This window comes from Phyllopteryx taeniolatus, chromosome 6, assembly GCF_024500385.1.
Source record: "Phyllopteryx taeniolatus isolate TA_2022b chromosome 6, UOR_Ptae_1.2, whole genome shotgun sequence".
Classification (NCBI taxonomy): domain Eukaryota; kingdom Metazoa; phylum Chordata; class Actinopteri; order Syngnathiformes; family Syngnathidae; genus Phyllopteryx; species Phyllopteryx taeniolatus.
The window spans coordinates 32,090,221-32,112,087 of NC_084507.1; the positions used below are offsets into that span (position 1 = coordinate 32,090,221).

Here is a 21,867-nt window from a genome sequence, read left to right on the forward strand (position 1 = left end):
ACTGTATGTAATTACAGTATTGGAGGTAATCTTTCATTTATGTGGCTTCAGAATTGTAGCGGCCCTCCGAGGGAAGTCACAACTACGATGTGGCCCGTGACAAAAATGACCTACAGCATAGTGTGTTAGCGTCGAAGTTCGTTTAGTGTGCTTCGATATGCGTGTAGTGTTTCTTTGTTTTCCAGGAAATATCTTGAAGAATCTTTTTCACTCGTAAGTTGAGCAAGCGCTGTATATAAGCCTCTCTCTGAAATTGTCAATGTCTCTTCAGTAGGCTATGATTACATTAGGCTGAATAACAATTTCAGCTAACCGATCTTATTTTTAATACACAATAAAGGGCTTGACTGGCGCACAGTCGACAAAAACCAACGACATCCCTCCATCCTCTCGAAGAAAAAAACGAAGACAGCTTGAGAAAGGGTGGCAGAAAGAGCAAAAAGGTGATCGCTGAATAGGACGCCGCGTGGACAAAGATCACCGTGAAAACATCATGGCAGGCCGCACCTCGCACTTTGCTCAGGCCCTGTTTTGTTTTGTGTGAGCCGCCGGTCACCTTCTCCCTTGAGATCCATTGTGGCGTTACAGCGCCCTCTTCGGACCTGACAGGTACTGACATTCGACAGACTGCTACAAAATCGATGCAAAATAATTCAATTGTAACTGAAGAAAATAAAGATAAAAATCAATTTCTGCTTGGGGTCAGTCCAGGAAGCGTAGTTGAATGCTGACTAACTGGTATTGGGCTAAACAGACACAAAGATGGTGATCTCCCCAAATTTGTTTCAAACGTGTAAAAATTTTTTTTAAGTACAATCACTCGAAAGAATAATATAGTGCAGTAAAATGTTATTGTCATCATTCTAAAAGTTAAAGTAGGGCGTACTCGGTTTCGTCATGTCCGTCTTTGAGGAAACGCGTCTCTTCTTGCCGTTTACTACGTCACCACCGCCACCGTGATTCTTCTATAGATATAAATGGGCAGGTCCGCTAGCAGCATGGCTAATCAACGTGCCTATATAGCGGCCATGTTGGAAAGGTCGAGCTTCCCATAGAAGGCAATGCATGGACACTGAAATTAAGTCGTAACTTGCTTTATTCCTCCATCGATTTTCATGAGGATTACTGTTCTCTCAACACCAAAGCGTATGCTATCAATAATAAATATTTTCAAAAAAAAAAAAATATATATATTTAATTTTATTTTTTAACTGAAAGGGCCTCACAGTTCCCTTTTACGCAACCTTTGCAGCCCAATGGACGGTCATTTTTGGTTTTCCTGCCGTACACACAGTGAATACGTTGAGGACTTCGCCCTCCCTAGTTTTAGCGTCGCAGTCGATACGGCGCTCAAAATGGTCGTGTCGTGCCTACCAATGCTTATCTGGAGTTTCTTCATTATCGCGGTTCCCCGAGCAACCATTGGCGTGGCGCGTTGGTGGCCGCGCGCCCAGCCAATCGCGGCTATGAGTAGCGAGTAAGCCCCGCCTACTGATTCACACGGTGTGGTGTGTTCAAAAGACACAAAACAGCTCGGACAAGGTGAGAGGTTTTTGTTTTTTTTAAATAAAAGATGTTCAATGAGCGCTTGTGTTGTGAACACTTGACGATTAATCAAATCTTCGGTTTGCCGAAGACGTTTACATATATGAAAAGTGACAGTTACAGCAACTACTTAATTTAATTACAGCCAAATAAGGATGGACATTTTGAAACACGACGTCGTTTCGAGTGCAGTTAAGGAGGCTCACTCGTTTGTGTTATTGGGGTCGTGTGTTGGGGTGAAAAGTCTTGAAAATATATGAACTAAAGCGTGACAATTGGTGCCGTCCAAACCGTCACTGCTTTCATTCAAAGAGGCGTTTGGTCGTCACTTGACTGGTCACGCGACGCAGCCTCTCAACAGTACACAGATATCCGAGCTTTGTTGCAGTCAGTGAAGTGGATGCAAACTTGGTCAACAAGCCGCCAGTGAGCCGCTCAGCCCGGGACAGTTGCTCGGTTGCTTAGTTGCTCAGTTGCTTGGCGTCGCCACACACACACACACATACACACACTCGGTGAGGAGGAGCAACACAACCGAACCTTCGCTGTTTTACCCAGCACGAACAGGTGAGTCCGGTGCCGGGGAGCTCTTCCGGGCTTGATTGGGAGAGAGAGAGAGAGAGAGAGAGAGAGACAGAGAGAGAGAAAGAGAGAGAAAGAGAGAGAGAAGCGGCACGGAGCCAATAGTTGGCCTCCACGCGGCCGCCTAGTTAACAAAAGAGCCGCCGAGATGCTTCCCGGAGGCCCGGAGAACCCTAATCCCCGCCCGGGACATCCGCTTATAGTCCCCGGCTCCCTCCCCCCCCTTTTTTTCGTTCCAGAGCGGCCGGCTGCTCGAGATGCCGCTCCTCCACAGGAAAGCCTTCGTCCGCCAGGAGCCTCCGGCCGACCTGCGCCCCGACGAGGAGGTCTTCCTCTGCCGCATCACGCACGAGATCTTCCGCAGCTACGAGTGAGTCTCACCTGTCCCGCCGCCGACATCACCCGAGACCGGCGCCGTGACGTCACGGCGCGCAGGTCCACTATCAACTTCCACAAAAAAAGTAGTTGTACAATCGTACGAGTCTGCGTGTGCACGGACGCAGTTGAGGGCAGTTGTATTGTTATCGAGTTAGCTGTCACTTGTTGGCTACTTTTAGCCGCTAGCTGCTAACAGGCCAAGCGCCTTGGAGACGGACAACAAGAGCCTTTCTTCACTCACTCACTTCATTGTAACTTGACCGAACAGTGAATGAATGCACGAACGCACGCTCGTCTTCCTAGTTTGATGGCTGACGAGAAACGGAAGCGTGTAGCCAAAAGCGGGCGAGCACCATCTGGTCGCCATTTAGTGACACGCAACGAGCTAGTAAGTGTCTTTCGGTGCCTTGAAACTTTTTTTGTGCTCGTCGTCTTCCCCACAGTGAATTTTTCGAGCGGACCATCCTGTGCAACAGCCTGGTGTGGAGCTGCGCGCTGACGGGTCGCGCGGGCCTCACCTACCTGGAGGCGGCGGAGAGCGAGCGGCGGGCCAAGCGGAGCCTCCGGAACTTCCCGTCCGTCCTGGTCGGGCCGCTGCTGCACCTGGCGGCGCTGTGTCGCCGCGGCCGCCTCAGCGAGCTCTGCGAGGATGTCTACGCCTTCGTCAAGGAGCGCTTCTTCCCCGGCGAGACGGTGGATGTCAGTGGACGCACCGGGGCCAGGTACAACCGGGTCGGGAGCTCAACGTGTCGGGCCTTTTCGCCGGCATCCCGAACACGTAATACGTAATGTCGCCCACGTGTTTCTTTTCTGGCATTTCAAACATTTTTCCACGTGTGGAGAAGATGCTTTGGCCGAGAAATAGTCTGATAGTATCGCAAGCTGCCACGTTTCACAATATGACCATGCGGGGTCGGGGTATTTTCCAGCATGCCTAGCGTCGTCGCAAATCAAATCAAATCAAATCAAATGCTGTTTTATGTCAGCTACCGTATTTTCGCGACCATAAGGCGCACCGCATTCAAAGGCGCAGACTCGGTGACGGGCTCGACTTCTGTATTTAACACACACATAAGGCGCGCCGCATTATTGGGCGCAGGCATGGTGACACATGCGCTAGCTTAAAACATGCACGCACGCGAAAACGATGTTTTTAAAAAGGCAGCGGGAGCAAAACTGAGGTCGGTTGTACTTTCTTGAAGTATTTAACAACGTGCTCGCGTTATTTTTTTCATCCACAAATCCATCAAAGTCCTCATCTTCTGTATCCGAAACGAACAGCTGGCCAAGCTCTCCGTCAAACACGCCGGGTTCGAGTCAGTCTCGTTGCCGTGCGAAAGCTCCAACAAGCATCCGCCATCCATTGACGAATTGCGGCGTAACTCGCCCGGCGCTGCCTCCTCGTCCTAGTCGAGCTGTGTTCGCCGTCTGTCGTCCGTGGCTCCCACGCCGCGCGCTGTAAATTGAATCCCTTCACGGTAATGGTATATGTTGCGATATAAGCTTCAGTGTAAAAATGATAATGGAAGCATTTACCGTGCTGTGAAAAAGTATTGGCCCTCTTCTCAAATTCTTATATTTTTGCGTCGTTGACCCACTTTATTTAAGATCAGCAAACAAATGTAAATGTCAGGCAAATATACCCCAAGTGAACTTAAAATGCTGTTTTTGAATGATTTCGTTTATTATTTAGTTACCTGGCCCTGTATGAAAAAGTAATGACCCACCTTGTTAAAGCATGAAATAATTGTGGCTAATCACAACTTCTGGCAAATTTTCAAGCCTGATTATTTCCAGACCTGTTCAATCAAGAAATCACTTCAACAGAATCTGTCCTGACAAAATATCTAAAAGAAAGCTCCAACCCGATGATGCGATCCAAAGAAATTCCAGAGTGGTTGAGAAATAAAGAAATTGACATCTATCGGTCTGGGAAGAGTCACAAATAACGTTTCCAAAGTTTTAGGTTTCCAGCGAACCATAGGGAGAGCCATTATCCTCACGTGGAGAAAACATGGAACAGTGGTGAACCTTCCCAGGAGTGGCCGGCCTACAAAGATTAGCCCAAGAGAACAGCAATGACTCATCCGGGAGGCCACAAAGGATCTCGGGACAACTTGTACAGAACTGCAGGCCTCCCTTGGCTGAGTTAAGGTCAGAGTTCATGACACAACAGTCAGGAAGAGACTGGGCAAAAATGGCATCCATGGCCCCAGAGTTCCAAGGCCAAAACCACTGCTGACGAAAAACAACATAAAGGCTCGTCTCACTTTTGCAAAAAAAAACAAAACAAACAAAAAAAACGTCTGAATGATTCCCGAGAATATTTTATGGACAGACGAGATGAAAGTTAAGATTTTTGGAAGGTGTGTGTCTCGTTACAGCTGGTGCAAGTGTAGCACAGCATTTCAGAAAAAACAACATACCAACAGTCAAACATGGTGGTGGTGGTGTGATGGTCTTGGGCTGCTTTTCTCCTTCAGGACCTGGACAACTTGCTGTGATTGATAGAACCATGAATTCTGCTCTTTAACAGAAAATCCTGAAGGCGAATGTTCAGCCTTCACTTCGTGACCTCACGCTGAAGCGCACATGTGTTCTGCAGCAGGATAACGACCCGAAACACACCAGCATGTCAACTTCTGAATGGCTTAAAAAAACAAACAAAAATGAAGGTTTTGGAGTAGCGTAGTCAAAGTCCAGACTTGAATCCGACTGAAATGCAGTGGCATGAGCTTAAAAATGGCGTTCAGTTCTTAGGTTTAAGGGGCCAGTTACTTTATCCACACAAGCCTGGGTAACTTTGAATATTTTTTTTTTCCCCCCCTTATGTGAAATTACCAAAAAAACAGCATTTTAAGTTCACTTGTATTATATTTGTCTATTTACATTTACATTGTTTAATTTTAAACAAAGTGGGGAAGCTATGTAAAAATCTTAAGAATTTGAGAAGGGGGGCAATACTTTTTCACGGCACTGTATGAATGGGTTGTTGTTTTTGTTAATGTAATAATTGTAGTGTTGTGTTGCGCACAACCGATGCCCAGGCCCTCGCCGTGCAGACTAGCTAACGGTTAGCCAGTTTAGAGCCGGCCGCTAACCCGAGCTCCCAACAGCCAACTCTACGCTCTCATTCGCTGACTTCCATGCCAATCGCTAGGCCGGGCCCCGCCTTTTAAAGCCGCACACATTCAAAGTCACAGATGCTATCTGTAGAATAATCGTTTCTAAAGATATTCATAGCCCCAGCCCTCGTTCACACGTGCAATCGAGTTTGCTCCTGTTTTTGCACATGGCAACCTTGAGTAAAATGCGTCTGTTTTTTAGACACACATGCGAGGTCCTTAAGGTCCACTCGCCGCATTCCAGCACCGGCGGAGCGCCGGCTGTCAACGGACACAAGTCGACTGACGGCGACACCATCGTCATCAGCGACAGCGACGATGAAGACGCCGCTGCCTTTCAAAGTCCCAGCAGGTCAAAGTTTGTTACATCATGAAGTCCTAAGATGAATCGACGGGTCACATGACCGTGTGTGTGTAAACAGGAAAAGCAAGAAGCCTCTAAACCCGTCGGCGTTCAAGTACGAGGTGAGGATGGTGAAGGACGGGCACGGCGAGCCGTTCATCGCTAGAGCCTTTCAGATAAGGTGACGCGCACCTCACCTTTCCATATTTGGACAAAAGCGGTGACGCGGGCGTCTGTTTGACACCGTGGCTTTGTTGTGTTCAGTCGCAGGAAGAACGTGATGTCCCGCGAGCGTCTCAAGCTGCTCCTCAAGCAGCACTGCGAGCCCGCTAACGGAGTCATTCGGCTCAAAGTGAGGAGCTCGACCCGCGTTCCCACTTTCACGACCGCGACGCTTTGCTTCGTCTGATGTGATTTCCTCTGCGTGCGGCAGGCGTCCAGCGTGGTGAAGTACCGGCTCTCCGAGCAGAACTTCTCCCACTTTTTCCCGGATGAGCCGCCCCGGTTCCCTTGCGGTGTCAAGATGGAGGGGCGGGGCTCGCCTGCGCAGGTGAGAGGAAGTTGCACGGGAACTCCGCAAGGAGCCGCCGAGGCCGAGCGACCGAAAGACGGACGGCCAAGAACTACGAAGACCGACTAATTCCTTGACAAACCACTACTAACGCCTAACTAATTACTAAAACGGACTGACTACTAAGACACGCTAACGACGCAGTTAGACTAACTACTGAGCCCAGTCACTAAGACTGACTAATTACCAGACAAATCAACTACTGAGAGCAACCACTGAGACAGACTAACTTCTCAGACCAACTACTAAGATAGACTTGACTTTTCCATCAGGAGACATACTGTCGTCATGTGAAAAATGAGGAAATTAAATATGAAATATTCCGTTATTCAGGAAGACATTTATACATTTCAATTTCTAACGTTTTCATTTATCTCTGGACTAGAAAGTAATCTAATTTGAGGGGAAAAAACCAAACAATGCCATTGTTTAACGAATTAAGCAAGAGACAACAAATGCATATTCTTACTGCGGTAAAAGTTTGGGACCCCCAAGCCCCTCATGCCTAGTGTTACCCCCTTTGTCTGAAATGGTTTCAGTGGGACTCTTCTTGTAACCTTATTTCAGGCCATCCCAGAGCATCCCAATGGGAATCCGTTTTGGACTTTGCCTATGCCATCCCAGAACTCTCCGGTTCTCAAGTTCCAGCAAGTCCTTCATGAATTGATCAAGTATTTTGAGAGTAGTCATGTTGTGGGGCTCCAGTTCTGCTTCGGCGCTCTCCGATACACTACAGAATTCGTGACAGATTCTATGATGGTGATCGGTCCAGGACCTGCGTCGGCGAAGCATCCCCACGCCGTCACACTTACAACCGTCACGCTTCACAGTTGGTCTGAGTTTCTTCTCCTCCAGTTTGGTAGATAAATGTTACAGGTTAGACTCATCTGTCCAAGCCCCCATGCTCTTTTGGAGACTTCTTTTTGCATCTCGCGGTCGGGCCTGGGCATGTCGGTAATTGTTTTGGATATCCTCCACTTGTATGCTATTTTCCGGACAGTGGAATGGCTTATTTTTTTACATCCCTGCACCGGGCAACAATCTTCTTTCTAAAGTCCCAAGACAGGTCTTTAGCACACAAGATGGTCTTCACAGTTGGCAGCGCACTAAACCGAATGTCTGAGCTTATAAACATGGCAATAATTAACAATCGTGTAACCGGGTGCACCTGATGTGACACAGCTGTGTGTAACTTCAGCTAATTGAAGTGGGGGTGTCCTAATTTATTCCTCAACAGTTTTACTTCATTACATTTTACAGAAAGTATTTCCAGCTTAAACACCGATGTTTTGAAAAAACACGTTAATGGGGTGTTTGTTGTAATTTGTTCACGACTGTGTGAAACGTCAGGCGAGCACGTCTTTGCTGAAGGCGGCTGAAGAAAAGCAGAAACTGCTGCAGCACAAGGAGGAAATGGCGGCCAAGGCAAAGCTGAAGAGGGACGAGGAGGCGCACGGGGCCAAGGAGAAGCTGAAGGAGGAGCAGAGGAGGCGCTTTGAGGAGGAGAAGCAGAAGAGGAGAGAGGAGAAGGAGCGCAGGAAGCAGGAGAAGGATCTGGTGAGTCCTCGACCGGGCCTGGGCAAACCTTGGTGCTTGAAGGCCACATTGCATTTTTGGGAAAGGGACAAAAATCTTGTATAGATTCTCCGAGAGCTAATCGGTCAGGTGTGAGCCAACCAGGAGTCTAACCAATGAGAAAAGCTTGCAGGTGTGTGTGGTAAAGCTGCTTTAAAAATGCTCACTGAAGCTCAGATTTACGCAGACAGTTAAAACATTCCAAAGGGTTCACATACTTTTTCTCTCCTGCTGTCGATGAAGGGAACAAAAAGTTAAGAGTACCTCAACTGGACTTTTGCAGGAGCGTGAAAAGCTTAAGGAGGAGAAGAAGAAATACGCAGAGAGGCTGAAATTGTGGAACAAACCCCGCGAGGATATGGAGTGCGAAGATCTGAAGGTCAGTGAACGCAGCCGACGTCCCGCCGGCGCCGCCGGTCCCTCACGTTCTCGTTTGCTCCTCACAGGATCTGCCCACTCCGACGCCCGTCAGGACTCGTCTGCCGGCGGAGCTCTTCGGAGAAGCCATGATGGTCCTGGAGTTCCTGCGGGCCTTTGGCGAGGACTTTGGACTCAAGGACGAATTCCCGGACGGAGTCTCTCTCGGTACACTTCTTGTCCACGGAGCTTCACGTCCGATCTTCTGAAGCGGTGGTTCTTAAACTAGGGTCGCTGGAGCTACGGGGTCCGCAGTATCATTTTGAATTACGTCGTTTAAAAAAAAAAAAAAAAAGGTGCATGCAGCGGTACCTCGACCTAAGAAGTGACCTGACTGACGAGCTTTTCCAGCCGTTGCGAGCATGAGATGGTGGCGGCGAACTTCACAAGTTGCAGCCAGTGAGCAATTCTTCCCAAAAAGTTCAACATAAAACCAGGACCATTGCACGTTGCCTCATTAAACCAGACCACGGAACTGGAACGGTTCTGCTCTGGAACCGATTAATAGCATTGCCATTCATTTCCATGGAGAAAGATGAATGAGAATGCAAATAGAATAAAAGCTGTTGTGTTGGGAGGAACAGAGTTGGGCTTTTGAAATTCATTTGTCTTAATCTTGGTAAAATAGGACTTCTTGTAAGATTAGGACTTTTTATGCTGACAAAATAAAATAAAAAAAATCTTTATTCTCATAACAATTGCAAACGTTTTCTAAAAAAAGACAGAGAGGAAAAAAAAGTGTATGGGCAACTTTGTCATTCGTGTCATTTAGTGTTACATGTGGTATTTATGTTTAATCGGTGTCGGGGATACGAGGGGGACCTAGGAAAAATGGTAAGACCCCCAGCTCGAAGTCCCTGAGCCAGAAATGTTTGCTGTTTCCTGCTTTACAGGATTGTTTTGTGCTAAAGTGCTCTCTCGCTTTCTCTCCCATTTGCAGAGGTTCTGGAGGAGGCCCTCGTGGGCTCTGATCCGGAAGGTCCTCTCTGTGAGATGCTCTTCTTTTTCATCACGGCCATCTTTCAGGCTCTGGATGAGGAGCGAGAGGAGGTGGCCAAAGATGCGCCCGAAGGTGAGACGCACTCTGAACCCGATCAGGCCTGCTCAAGTGCAACATGTTTACACCGGTGCTGCTTTACCGACCCAAAGTACGTCAAGTGGTACCTTGACGCATCGAAACTGTGGACACACAGACTAATGTGCTTTCTGTCATCTGTTAAATTCTTCTGCTTGCCACTCCGTCACTGGCATACACGCATGTGCGGCAGACGAACAACCACGCATCATTTATTATCACTTTTAGAGCACCAAGTAGGTCGCGTTGGACAATTTACCACAGTTTTAGATGTTTTGTGCGTGTGTGTGTGTGCACGTGGCGCCAGAGCTGCCAGAAGCTCCGGACGACGACGCCGAGCGGGCCGAGCGGGCCGAGAGCTCCGCCGTGTCGTCGGCCGCCGCCTGGTCCCAGCTCCATCTGGGCTGCAGTCTTCAGGAAGTGGACCTGGACAGCTGCACGCTGTCGGAGATCCTGCGTCTGCACATCCTGGCGTCCGGCGCCGACTGCAACCACGGCAACCCCAAGTTCCGCTACCAGAAGCAGGGCGGCTTCACGTCCACGGATGACCCGTGCGTGGAGCTCTGCTCGACCCGACCGGCGCTGGTGAGGAGGCTGGCCCACACGGCCGTGTACGACCTGACGCCAGGTGAGCCGGCCGCCCGTCACGCAATCCAGTGTGCTTCTTTTGTGAACTATCGCTTTACCGTCTACCAGGAAGGCCTCATTGAGATTAAAAATCTCCTTTGCAATTGTGTCCTGATCCAAGACACCAAGTAGTCACAGAACACCAAAAAGCTACAAATATAAATAAACCTATATAATCTCAAAAAGCTCCTTTTCCCCATTTCTAGCCGGACTTGGGAACAGACAGCAAAAAATAGTTCTTGCAAATGTACGTGCCAACGTTTTGGTAGCCTGATACAACAGCAGCTGCAGCGAGCTTTCCTGAGTGGCCAGCAGTTTGCAACTAATTAGGCTGCAGTTTATATTTGACACATTTATTCATGATGCCCTTTAACGTTAAATCACATTTGTTGTACTCCATTATGTTCTTTGCCATAAAGTGATAAGGTCAAGATAAAAACCAGAGACGCCTTTCTTGAATGTCAAAAGGTGATCTTTGACAGAGTTGCATTTGAAATCTATGTACGAAGAGTTCAACTGAAATGGCAGCTGATCCTTTGGTTACTTGTTTAAAAAAAAAAAAAAAAAAACAATTCCCATCAAGAAATGTTGTCCGCAGTCACGCCAAGCTGAAACTTACCTAAAACTTTCCCCTTTTATACACTGATTTAAGAACATGTGTTATATGTGCTCTCTTCTCCCTCTTAACTTAAGATTTTCCTGTAAAAGCAATATCGGTCTCTGGAGCTTCTGTTGTTAATCGTTGTAAACGTTGGCGGTGTTTGCGCACGAACTAGGACAACACGTCATTGTCTCGGGAAAGACGCTTACTGCATTGCGTGGAGGCAGCGCTCCATCCAGTGGATGAACGACGCAAAGACATAATTCAGAGTGACTCCGACACTGAACAGCGTTGAGTGTTTCATGAGAAAGTCGGAATATATTGCCATTCAATCGGCAAAACTCTGTCCGATATGATGATATGATATTTTGACCGATTAATCGGTCGGGCCTTAGTTATAACAAGTAACTGTAGCCTGTGTTTGTGCGGTTGTGTTCAGGTGAGAAGCTGAGCATCTTGCAGGCGCTGGCGGGCAAGCTGTTGACATTGGCATCAAGCAGAGATCTGATCGAGGAATGCGTGGAGGAGCAGCGCGCCGCCAGGCAGGAGCTGAGGGAGGTTCGGGCCGAGCAACACCGCAGAGAGCGGGAGGAGGCGGCGCGCAGGTATACGCGCTCGCGCGCGCGGCGCCGTGCCGACGGCAAGCCAGCGCGACTGATGTGCGTTGCGTCCTCCAGGGTGCGTCTTCGCAAAGAGGAGCGTCTGCGGGAGCAAGAGCAGCGCCTCAAGATGAAAGAGCAGGAACTCCAGGACGGCGGGGCGACTGATTCGTCACAACAGAAGACCACCAACGGTAGGGCTGCAAATAGGACTTTGAAAGAAGATTAAAAAAAAAAAAAAAAAATCCCATTTCAAACCTTTGGATGCCTTCATATTTAGCAATGCTTTCAATTTGTAAATGTATGATTCTGATGACTATTAAAAGCAGGCAACGCACGGAGATACAACAAAGAAAGAAAGCATCATTACCACCACGAAAGCATTTGTAGTCGTCATTGGGCATTGCTTTACATTTCAGACTGTTAGCTTTGCCATTCGAAGAGTTAAAAGCAGAGATGGACCGATACCGATGATTGGCAGTCGAGGAGGGCGAAAGCTGATATTTGGAGCCGATATTCATTTGCTTTGTCTCTATTCAGCTGAAGTCAAAGAATCACCCAGGACCTCGGATGCCAACGTGCCAACGGGCGCCCCCGCCAGCCTGACCGCGGACGAACTGGAGGAAGAACAGGAGAAGGTGAGATGCACACCGAAGCCAGCTTGTGTTCGGGGCACTGGAAAGGAAATGGACACTTTTATATTAGTCTCTCTGCGGAGGTTGAAATAGCCAAAATACGGGACCGTTAAAGCTATAAACATGAATGTTGTTGATGCAGTTCAATATAGCGGTAGGAACAATTGACTGATACATCCTAAGTATTATCATGTTATTACATGATATTGTATTCATACTATCACCCGCTATTTCTGAGGATTAAAGTACAGTGTGAAAATGTGATGATACGAAGGAAGGAAGGAAAGAAATGAAACCTGCTTTATTCATCACCTCGATACACGAGTAGATGAATATAGCAGCACGATAATTTGAAGTACTGGTATATTTGATGCTATGGTATGTCCTCAAAATACTAATACCACAATATTTCAGTGTATGGAGAGTACTTAGTCCAAAATAGTAGCTGTGTTATGCTAACAGTCGCTGCTATAATTAGTAGACTACAAGAGGAGTGTATGCATGTCACTACTACAGAACACTACAGATAGACTTTATATTGTCACTAACCACACGACACAACGATATACACTAAACGTCTGTGTAATGTAGTGCCTATACTCTATGCACTAAATACACTAAAATAGTGTGCTAGTATTATTAGGACATAGCACAAATTACAGCAGACTAGCGGTGGCTCATGCCCTATTGCAGCAGTCAGCAACGTTTACAGGTGGACAGGACTTGATGATGTTAAGTCATTTTGTGTCTATTTTTTATAATGTTGGGTAAGATAAATCCAACAGACCCGTAGTTGCCCAAATACCAAGCAAGCAAAAGGAGATTTTCATACATTTGAGGCTTTCCGGCGACTAACTTTGCGCAGGTGGCTTGCACATTAGCATCTGTATTTGAATATCATCACAATTTGCTCATGTGGGCTGGCCGTCACTGGCTAAGCACTGCGGCGTGGTCCGAGGCGAACCCAGTCGGACCGGGCCTTTTGGCATCCACACGAACTCAAGGATGCGGGTTGAAGTTGACGGTTACGCCGGTAGCATCGGAGGCTTAACCGACGGGGAGGGCTGTCGTGTGGGGCATCGTGAAAAGAGGCTTCACGTGTTCGTCCGCTCCCTCGTGCAGGTACGCGAGCTACAGGAGCGCATCCAGAAGGCGGCGGCGTGCACCAGCCTGCATCCGCTTGGCCGGGACCGCCTTTATCGCCGCTACTGGCTCCTCCCCTCGGCCTCTGCGCTCTTTGTGGAGGAGGACAGCTTTGGCCTGACGGAGGACATGTTGCAACCCCGTCCTAAACCCGCCCAACACGCCCCCACCAAGATGGAGGACGGCGATCATGTCCAGGAGGAGCCTGCGGAGGGAAGGTGGGCTGGCTGCGAGTCAATCGGAAAGTAAACATTTATGCACCCGTTGCAGCAGTCTCGTATAAAGTACCTGAAAGCGATACCGTATGTTAAAAAAAGTATGAGTAGCTTAACAGAAAATAACTTGGGGGAAAAATACAGTTCTACAGATGGTGAATGTTTGAAAAGGTTTTGGTTTTGATAAAGATGAGAAGTCACCAAGTAAGTGAATTCTGCTTTTGGTTGTGGTCCGAAATGACCCAGCTGTCCTCCGTTCTCATCCCGGCAGCGTCGGCTCGAGCCCGGCCCCCTTGCGTTCCTGCGGCCCGCCGGTCAACCGTCCGAACCAGTGGTTCTTCTACACCTCGGTGGAGGAGTTGGACCAGCTGATGGATGCGCTGAACCCACGAGGCCATCGTGAAAGCGGCCTGAAGGAGGCGCTGCTGCAGGAGCGTGAGCGTCTGCAGGAGGTTCTGCAGGACTGCCAGCGCAGCAAGTACACATGCACGGGTACGAAACACACACACACACACACACACGCACGTGTAAACCTCGGTGGCGTCAATCGTTAAGCAACCATTTTACAGTCAAAGCCAGAGCTCAGGGGGTAAAGCCTGAACTATGACTGGAACCTTCTCTCAGGGCAAGAAACTTCCTTAGAACCTTATGTATTTCGACTAGAACCTTCCCTCTGGACTACAACCTTCTCTTGGGACGAACCGTTCCCTTGGAACAAGAACCTTACCTTTGGACTAGCATCTTCGTTAGAACGTTATTTCTTGTGACGATAACCTTCCCTCGGAACTATCCCACCTCTCATCACCTTCGTCCAGATGATCCCGAGTCCTCCCGATCCGTCCCGGAATGCACCGCTGCAGCCGAGACCCTCATGGAAGTCAGACTGAGAGACTTGCTGCTGGACATCGAGGACCGCATCCACCAAGGAACTCTAGGAACGCTCAAGGTAAGTCCCGTTTGGTCTCCCTGTGCCGAGGTCACAATTTGATCATGTCACACTCAACACCGGCCTGACTCGCTTCCAGGTGATGGAGAGACACGTGTGGCGTGCGGCGTTGGAGGCGGGAAGCTACAAGCTGCTGAGTCCCGATGCGAGCGAAGCCATGGAGGTGGACTCCGCACACCCGAAGGCCAGAGACCGGTACGAAGGCGTAAAAGATGGCTTTTAAAACAAAGACTGTAAAAACCTGAGATACAGACTGCAATGAAGACAGAGAGAGAGAGAGAGAGAGAGAGAGAGGTAGTTATGAAGACGGGTATATAAACAAAAGAATGACACTTAATTGAATGTTCAAATACATCCGACTTTGTTTCTTTCGCTAGCTCGAAGCTAACACTCAATCAATGAAAAACACCATAGACAAGCAAATGAACATTTGCATCGAACTCTCTCTCAAAATAATGAATATTGTTCAACGAATGCTGTATAAGCACGTACAAACTCAAGGCTGCAATATTGGTATCAGATCGGAAGTGAAAACGTTGGAGCGGCACGTACCCGTTGAGAGTTGGGTATGGAGACCGAGAGAATGAACATGTGGGGAAAGCCAGACAGACAGGCGTGAAAACATTTGAAACGGTCACGTATGAAGGCGGAGTGACGGGTATGAAAACCGGATCAGAAAATGGAAGAACATATCTCAAGTCTCCCCGATGAGCTGCTAATGCGCGGGTGTGTCTTTCTGCGTAGGCTGCTGGTGGCGGACAAGATGGCGGCAGTGAGAAGCCTGGCTCAGGCGCTGACCCACATCGAGCACGGCATCGAAAGACGCTTCCTCAAAGCTCCGCTAGGTAGGTCTGAAGGTCCAACCTCTCCCCACCAACTCATTTGGTCAATTCGAAGACTCGGGGGGGGGGGGGGGGGGGGGGGGGTGACCTTTAACCCTGTGATATATATTGTCGGGTTAAAGCAACATGACAGAAATAAGGGGTGCTAACTGACTTTAATTAAATTACTTTATTTTTCATTCAATGACTTCACCCACGCCGAAACTTTCGAGCATGATACACCTATGTTTTAGCATATGCGGTGGTCATTCTATATTTGCATCAGTTGAAGCAAAACGTTCATCCCGTCGATGAGGCCGCTGCTCTTCCCCTCCCCCGAGCGTGATCTGTTGCGACGCGCACATGTTTTGTCACATTCTAAAGAGAGATGGCGTAAATGCAGGGGTGGAATTGTTTCCCGTGTCCTCATTGATTATCAGTTATCATACAAAAAAAAAATAACGATAACTCTCGGCTGCTCCACGCGTGTTGGTTGATGCCTTATAATTTACCGTAACATCAGTGCTCAACTCATTATGTCCAACCGGGTCCCTCTGCTGGTCACTTACTAATATTACAGTTGATTGACTCCATATCAATACAGCAACATTGCGCGGGATCCTGTGTGAGTGATGTGACAATTGCGCACAACACGTACATTGCGACGATGCCGCTCAAACCTTCTATTGTGCGGCTCGGCGTAGAGCTCGACGGGTACGACGACAGAAATGTTAGCGCAAGTGGCGGGCGATAACGTCGTGCGCGTAACGTGTAGCTGCTGCTGCCACTGCAGGTGAAGACGAGCCCAAGAAAGAGCAGAAGAGCAAAAAGAGCAAAATGAAGAAAGACGAAGACCAGGCCAGCGACGGTATGATTGACAGGCCCACTCGCCATCACGTGACCTAGGCCCGCCCCCTCCCACAGCTCACTTGCTTTTTTTGCTCTCTTTCTCCCTTGCTCTCTTTTGCTCATTTTCTTTCTCAGACGGCAGCGACAGCAGTCGTGCGACGAAGTCTGTGTTGGAGCGCTGGAGAGAATCTCTGCTGTCGTCTTCCAGTCTGTCTCAGGTAATCGCTCCCGCCGCTCCGCCCTCATCGGCGACTTGTACCCGTGCTTTCCGATAGGCCCGTTTGACTTGCGAGCGTGCGTTTGTGTTTACGCGGGCAGGTATTTGTTCACTTATCCATCCTGGAGCGAAGCATTCTATGGTCCCGCTCCATCCTGAACGCCCGCTGTCGCGTGTGCCGGCGCAAAGGCGACGCCGACAACATGCTGCTGTGCGACCACTGCGACCGCGGACACCACACCCACTGCCTCAGGCCACGCCTCAAGGTGCCGAGCGGCCGACCGTGTGCGCGTTAGCGGCGTGCTAACTGCTCCTCCGCTCCCCAGAGTGTTCCAGAGGGCGACTGGTTCTGTCCCGACTGTCGGCCCAAAAAGAGATCCGGCCGCCTTCCTTCTCGCCAGCGTTCTTCACTGGATGAGGAGGAAGATGGGGAAGAGGAAGAAGAGTCTGCGGAGGACGAGGACGAGTTTGAGGAAGAAGAGGACGAAGAGGAGTCAGAAGAGGAAGAACCCGAAGATGTTGTGAGGTCAGTATAGAGACAATTTTGAGTAGCGATATCCCAATCTGATCACGTGATCGAAAGTCGGGGTCGTTTACATTATTTTCAGCTAATCGAGATCGGGTGAAAAAAATCTGCGGCTCTATTGTCACGGTTATGTCTCGGGATCAAATAATGAGCCGCTGTGCTTAAAATGCCGCTTTGCGGCGTCGATACGAAGCCAAGCCGCTTAGCCGGGCTGCGAGAGCGCTTGACGTCCTCGTTCCAGCGCAAGCGCACCCGACTGGACGCGTACCCACGTGACCGTGTGTGTACGTCGAAAGAAAGACCTTAGCGTTGCGTATTACGCCTGTCGGCGCCGTACAAACGCGGAGCCACGACCCGGGGTCTGTTGCCGTCGGCTCTCCGCGTGGGGCCGCCGCCTCCCTCCTCCGCCAACCGGGAAAAACACAGAGATGCGCGGTTGAAAGGCGTTACGTCATACTTACGTGACTTGGTAGCGTGGCTGGACTCTTTGTGACCGACTGGCTCCAAGTCGGCCTTATTCTCATCCACAAGCTCCAAAATAGAATTTTTTTGTTGGTACGATCGGAAAGGTTCTCTGCTCTTCATTTTGCCTGACCCCCGCTTTGCTCGGTGGTGCCGTGTGCCGTCCGGGTACACGTCAATGATCGACAGTAGCGCTTTTTGTTTGCTTCAGCATGCCGTTTCGTTGACTGGCAGATAGCGTTTACACAAATCTAAGCCTTGACGCCATGGCGAGTGCGGGCCCCAGAAATATTTTGCCGGAGGTCCCGCCCCCCGTCCGGGGCATAAACCCGACTACTACCTGAATAACGTGCGCCACTGAGGTTATGCTGAATAAACCGTTAACTTTCCAGTGTTTGTGTTAATTGGGGACTGACACACACGACGACTCGGAGCACGGCCCTGACGTTTTAAAGGACTTCACCGCGGTGGAGCGAGCCGTTTAGCTCCTTAGCGAGCTAGTGAAAATAATGAACAGTTCACTTTCGTGTGTGTTAATTGGGGAATAACACACGCAAGAACTCTGAGCGAAGTGCTGACGTTTTAAATGACATGGCCGCGGCGGAGCGAGCCGTTTGGCTCCTTAAATCGCTAGCTCGTTAGCCGGAGGGCTAGCAAACGGTTCCATTTCCCCGAAGTGTCTGTGTCGTGTGAATCGCATGGAGCAAGGCTGCGGCGTATCGGACGGAGCCGACACCACCAAGAGTGTACAGCGCCGCCGGCGGGCGGCTAATGACACAGCTGTCCAACACTGTCGGGTCACCACGACAATAACAATTTATCGAGTCCTGAAAAACTATTGTGCCCATTTTATTTATCAAACGATGAGTCGCTATACTAATTCTTGTGAAAGGCCTCTTCAGATGTGTGGAACTGTTAACCAGTGGGGCATTTTTTTTTTTCGCACGTTCTTCTTCGTTGCTTTTCGCCACTTCTTCTTCGTGGCTGGAGGACTAGGCATCGGAACTGGGAACCGAAATGTTTTAATTTGAACGTTTCCGGGAAGAACCAGAGCGTTCGTCCCGGTTGCAATCTATTCTCGATGCCCAACCGTAGTGCCGGTAATGTTGAGCACGACTGTTTATTCCTTCTCTTTCTGTTGTCTTGAAATGAGCCCGATACCGATGCCCGGTATCACTTCTAGGTTATTAGCTGCTTTTGTCGGCTGCTATGATGACCTTATCTTATCTGCGTTTGAAAGCACCCGATTTTTCCTCGCCAGTACCAAGAAGAGTCAGGCCGTGCCTCCCAAAGGCAAGAGCAATCAGGCCACGCCCAAGAACAGCGCGCCGTCAAACGGGAAAAGCACATCCAAGTGAGTATCATTCGTGGGCGAGCATTTGCGGTCGCAGTGTATTGCGCTCCGCTGTCCTACTTTTTGCAAACGTGCAGTTTTGCTCTTAGGTCATCAGGTAAGAAGGCCACGCCCCTTCAGTCCAAGGCCGCCGCGTCGGGCAGCAAGAACGACGACGGCGACGGACGGTCGGCGGGTCGCAAGAGACCGCCTCCCGCAGGTACGCTCGTGTCGACGATCTGGAGGTCAAAAGATGATGAAGAAGGGCAACGTCTTCGTCACTTGCTCCCCACTGGCTCAAAGAATTTTTCTGTCAAGTATTACATGGTACACCCTCAGTCGGTCAACGAGCGTTAACGCCCCTCCTCCTCTGCTCGTCCCACAGACGCGCCGCCGACATCCCAACCCCGCAAGCCGGTCCTGCCCTCCCTCTCTCGCGCCTCCGCCGCGTCCTCCGGCACCCGCCGCTCGTCCGGGAGGAACCGAGGCGTCCACGAGCTGTCGGCGTGCGAGCTCCTGATCGTGGAGCTGGTGCGCCACGACGACAGCTGGCCCTTCATGAAGCTGGTGACCCGCGCGCAGGTCAGCCTGGTTGCCGAGCGACCGCGAGCTCGCGGCCTTGACGTCGCGACGCTACTTCCTGTCTCGCTCTCTTTGCGCAGGTGCCCGACTACTATGACATCATCAGCAAACCCATCGCGCTGAGCACCATCAGAGAAAAAGTCAACAACTGCCAGTACCTCAACACAGGTCTCGCTAACGCGCTCACATAACGCGTTCACATACAGCAAACAACTCTCACCCGCTCGCTCTCGACACTCGCGCAACATTCACTTGAGTGACAACATGGTGGCGAGCCTCATTGATGGGCTTTTCTGTTTTTGTGCGTGCAGGCGCGTTCATCTCGGACGTGAACTTGATGTTCTCCAACTGCCTCCGGTACAACGCTCGCAACAGCAACGAGGCCAAGGCCGGCCTCCGCCTGCAGCAGTTCTTCCGCGCCCAGCTGAGCAAGCTGGGCCTAACGGAGCGCGCCGTCACGCCGCCCGCCAAGCGAGCGCGCCTCTGAGTTCGTCGCTCCTTGACCCCCCCCCCCCCCCCCCCCCCCCCCCCCCACGCCCCTCACACACACACACACGCACACACCGAGGTGACTCGTTGACCACATTTAAAGGGACCTCAGGGGTCGGAGCTCATCGCGACTTCACTGGTTTGTTTACAGCGCGTCGCCCCCGCTCGCCTAGTTGCAACTACTGACCTCTGACCTACTGATGTTCAGGGTGTTGTCTTCCTGTGGTGCCTCACTTCCTGTTTCCTGCAACAACAACAAAACTGTGGAATGTTTTTGCACTGACACCAAACACGTTCATGTCTTCTTTCTCAGGGACGACAAAAAAAAAAAAAAAGAATCGTGATCTTTCTGACTACCACACTGACATAATTCCTATTTCTTTTCCACCTTCCGTTTGACTTGTCTATTTTTTCCCGAAACGACAAAGTGATCATTTTACGGCGAAATGACACTGACGACGCAAGCTGTCAATCACACGTGTCGGTGTTAAAAATAAACATTTAATTTGGTCTTTGTGCGCCTCAAACCATAAACGAGCTCGCGTTCGCCATGTTGAAAACTTGCTTTACGTTCTTCGGAAGCATCCTGGTGCTTAGCTTAGCATTGAGCCCAACTTGTTGTTGATGAGAACTCTTCCTTTCATCTTTTGTTCTGGGCGCGAGTGTTTTCGGGGGCGCAGCTCAATGTTGATGTTCGTCCCCCTTATTATTTATTTATGACTGATAGACGAGCCGCCGCGTTGTTCAGCCCCCTTGTTGTGAAAATAAAACTTTTTATAAAATGACGTGTTGCGTTCAGCTTGTCAATCAACCGCACCTTCACGCATGAACTGTCTTATGTGGCCAAGTAATCAACACTTCGATGACATGTTGGCACTGCCAACCAAACCATTAAAATCACGAGTTGCGCAACAATTGGCATCTGAAGCAATTTCAGCAAAAAGATTCCAAAAAGTGGAATGTGGCCGTGGCCCCTGTAGAGCGCCTCGTCGCGGCGTAGAAAAGCCCTAACCCTTGCCACGACCCGGTGGGATTACGGTATATTCCAGCAAACCGAGGCTTTACGCGCATATCCAGTATTTTCACAGCTCAAACATATTTAGCCTATGTGTAAAATGGTTTGAGAGCAGGGACAATGGCTTGACTTGGCAGGGTTGTTAACAACACTTCTCTGTGGCCGGTCAAATTTACAAGACTTTTGTTTCTACTTGACAAGGACTTTAAATGATGTATACATCTTATAACTTTCAAAATCACCTGACCATCTAAGGCAGTGGTGTCAAAAGTACGGCCCGCGGGGCCAGGACCAGCCCGTTGGTGTATCCAATCCAGTCCGTGAGGAAGATTTGGTCAAAGTGTTCAACTTCGGCACTTGTTGTTTCTCAATTCCAAGTTATCTGGATGCTGGGGCGGTTTTCTTTGGTTTTTACAGAATTTTCATTATATTTTCTTGTTTTGTAGCGATTGTATTTTCATTATAAATTTTAGTAGGGAAAAAAGTTAAGTTGAATTGTCAAGACATTTGTTTTTGTGTTATGTGTATTTTTTGTCGCACTGTGTAAGAGCAGGGCTCACCAACACGGTGCCCACCGGCACCAGGTCGCCCCCGAGGAACACGAGGAGCCGACGCCTCTCGTTCTAAAAATAGATTGACTTAAGTGTTCATATTTATTTAGATTTAACATGGAACATGTTTGTTAATGTACCAAATGTTCTATATTGTTTAAAAAAAAATGTGTGTTCAATGGGGGGGATAAGTTAATTTACCCAAATTTTTCAAAATAATTGATTGTAGGGCTGTATTTAAAATACTGTGATACCGCAGTATTTTTGTCCAAGGTTATCTTATACTGTCAGAATCTGCTATGCCGTCCTATGCCTAGTCGCCAACGTGGTACCCGTGACCACATGAGTTACCTGCGTGCCTATTTAAAAAAAAATAAAAATAGCTCACCAGTGAGATCCAGCCATCAATCCATATTCTGTACCGTTTCTCCTCCTGATGGGTCACGGGCGTGCCGACGCCCATCCCAACTGATTTCGGGCGAGAGGCAGAGTACACCCCGAACCGGTCGTCAGCCAATCGCAGGGCACATAGAAACAAACAACCGTTGGCGCACATTCACACCTACGGGCAATTTAGAGTCTTCAATCAACCTAGCGCGCATGTTTTGGGGATGTGGGAGGAAACCGGAGAAAAGCCACGCAGGC

General features: G+C 49.3%; 1 protein-coding gene across 6 annotated transcripts; it reads left to right on the plus strand.

The window, feature by feature from the left end:
* The first annotated feature begins 1,624 nt into the window (after positions 1-1,624).
* On the plus strand, positions 1,625-20,441 carry baz1a (bromodomain adjacent to zinc finger domain, 1A). Of its 6 annotated transcripts, XM_061777301.1 has the most exons (29): positions 1,625-2,112; positions 2,367-2,497; positions 2,949-3,227; positions 5,833-5,982; positions 6,053-6,154; positions 6,238-6,325; positions 6,407-6,523; positions 7,895-8,101; positions 8,403-8,498; positions 8,566-8,704; positions 9,477-9,608; positions 9,919-10,239; positions 11,279-11,444; positions 11,517-11,632; positions 11,979-12,076; positions 13,196-13,434; positions 13,703-13,923; positions 14,247-14,377; positions 14,457-14,572; positions 15,122-15,222; positions 15,992-16,066; positions 16,183-16,265; positions 16,366-16,530; positions 16,591-16,790; positions 18,493-18,606; positions 18,684-18,805; positions 18,971-19,167; positions 19,248-19,335; positions 19,479-20,441. In XM_061777301.1, the coding sequence occupies exons 2-29, from the start codon at positions 2,385-2,387 to the stop codon at positions 19,652-19,654; spliced, it is 4,152 nt and encodes a 1,383-aa protein (XP_061633285.1). In that variant the 5' UTR covers positions 1,625-2,112; positions 2,367-2,384; the 3' UTR covers positions 19,655-20,441. The 6 variants fall into 6 exon arrangements, with proteins under 6 accessions (XP_061633285.1, XP_061633284.1, XP_061633286.1 ...); XM_061777300.1 differs by having other exon boundaries at positions 1,625-2,497; XM_061777302.1 differs by having other exon boundaries at positions 1,629-2,497; positions 18,696-18,805.
* Positions 20,442-21,867: the final 1,426 nt, after the last annotated feature.

Excerpts from the sequence above, each read along its gene's own strand:
- baz1a (XM_061777300.1), top strand. The coding sequence starts at position 2,385 with ATGCCGCTCCTCCACAGGAAAGCCTTCGTCCGCCAGGAGCCTCCGGCC. Across the intron at positions 2,498-2,948 it reads GAGATCTTCCGCAGCTACGA|TGAATTTTTCGAGCGGACCA; the intron begins GTGAGTCTCACC and ends TCTTCCCCACAG. Across the intron at positions 11,633-11,978 it reads ACAACAGAAGACCACCAACG|CTGAAGTCAAAGAATCACCC; the intron begins GTAGGGCTGCAA and ends GTCTCTATTCAG.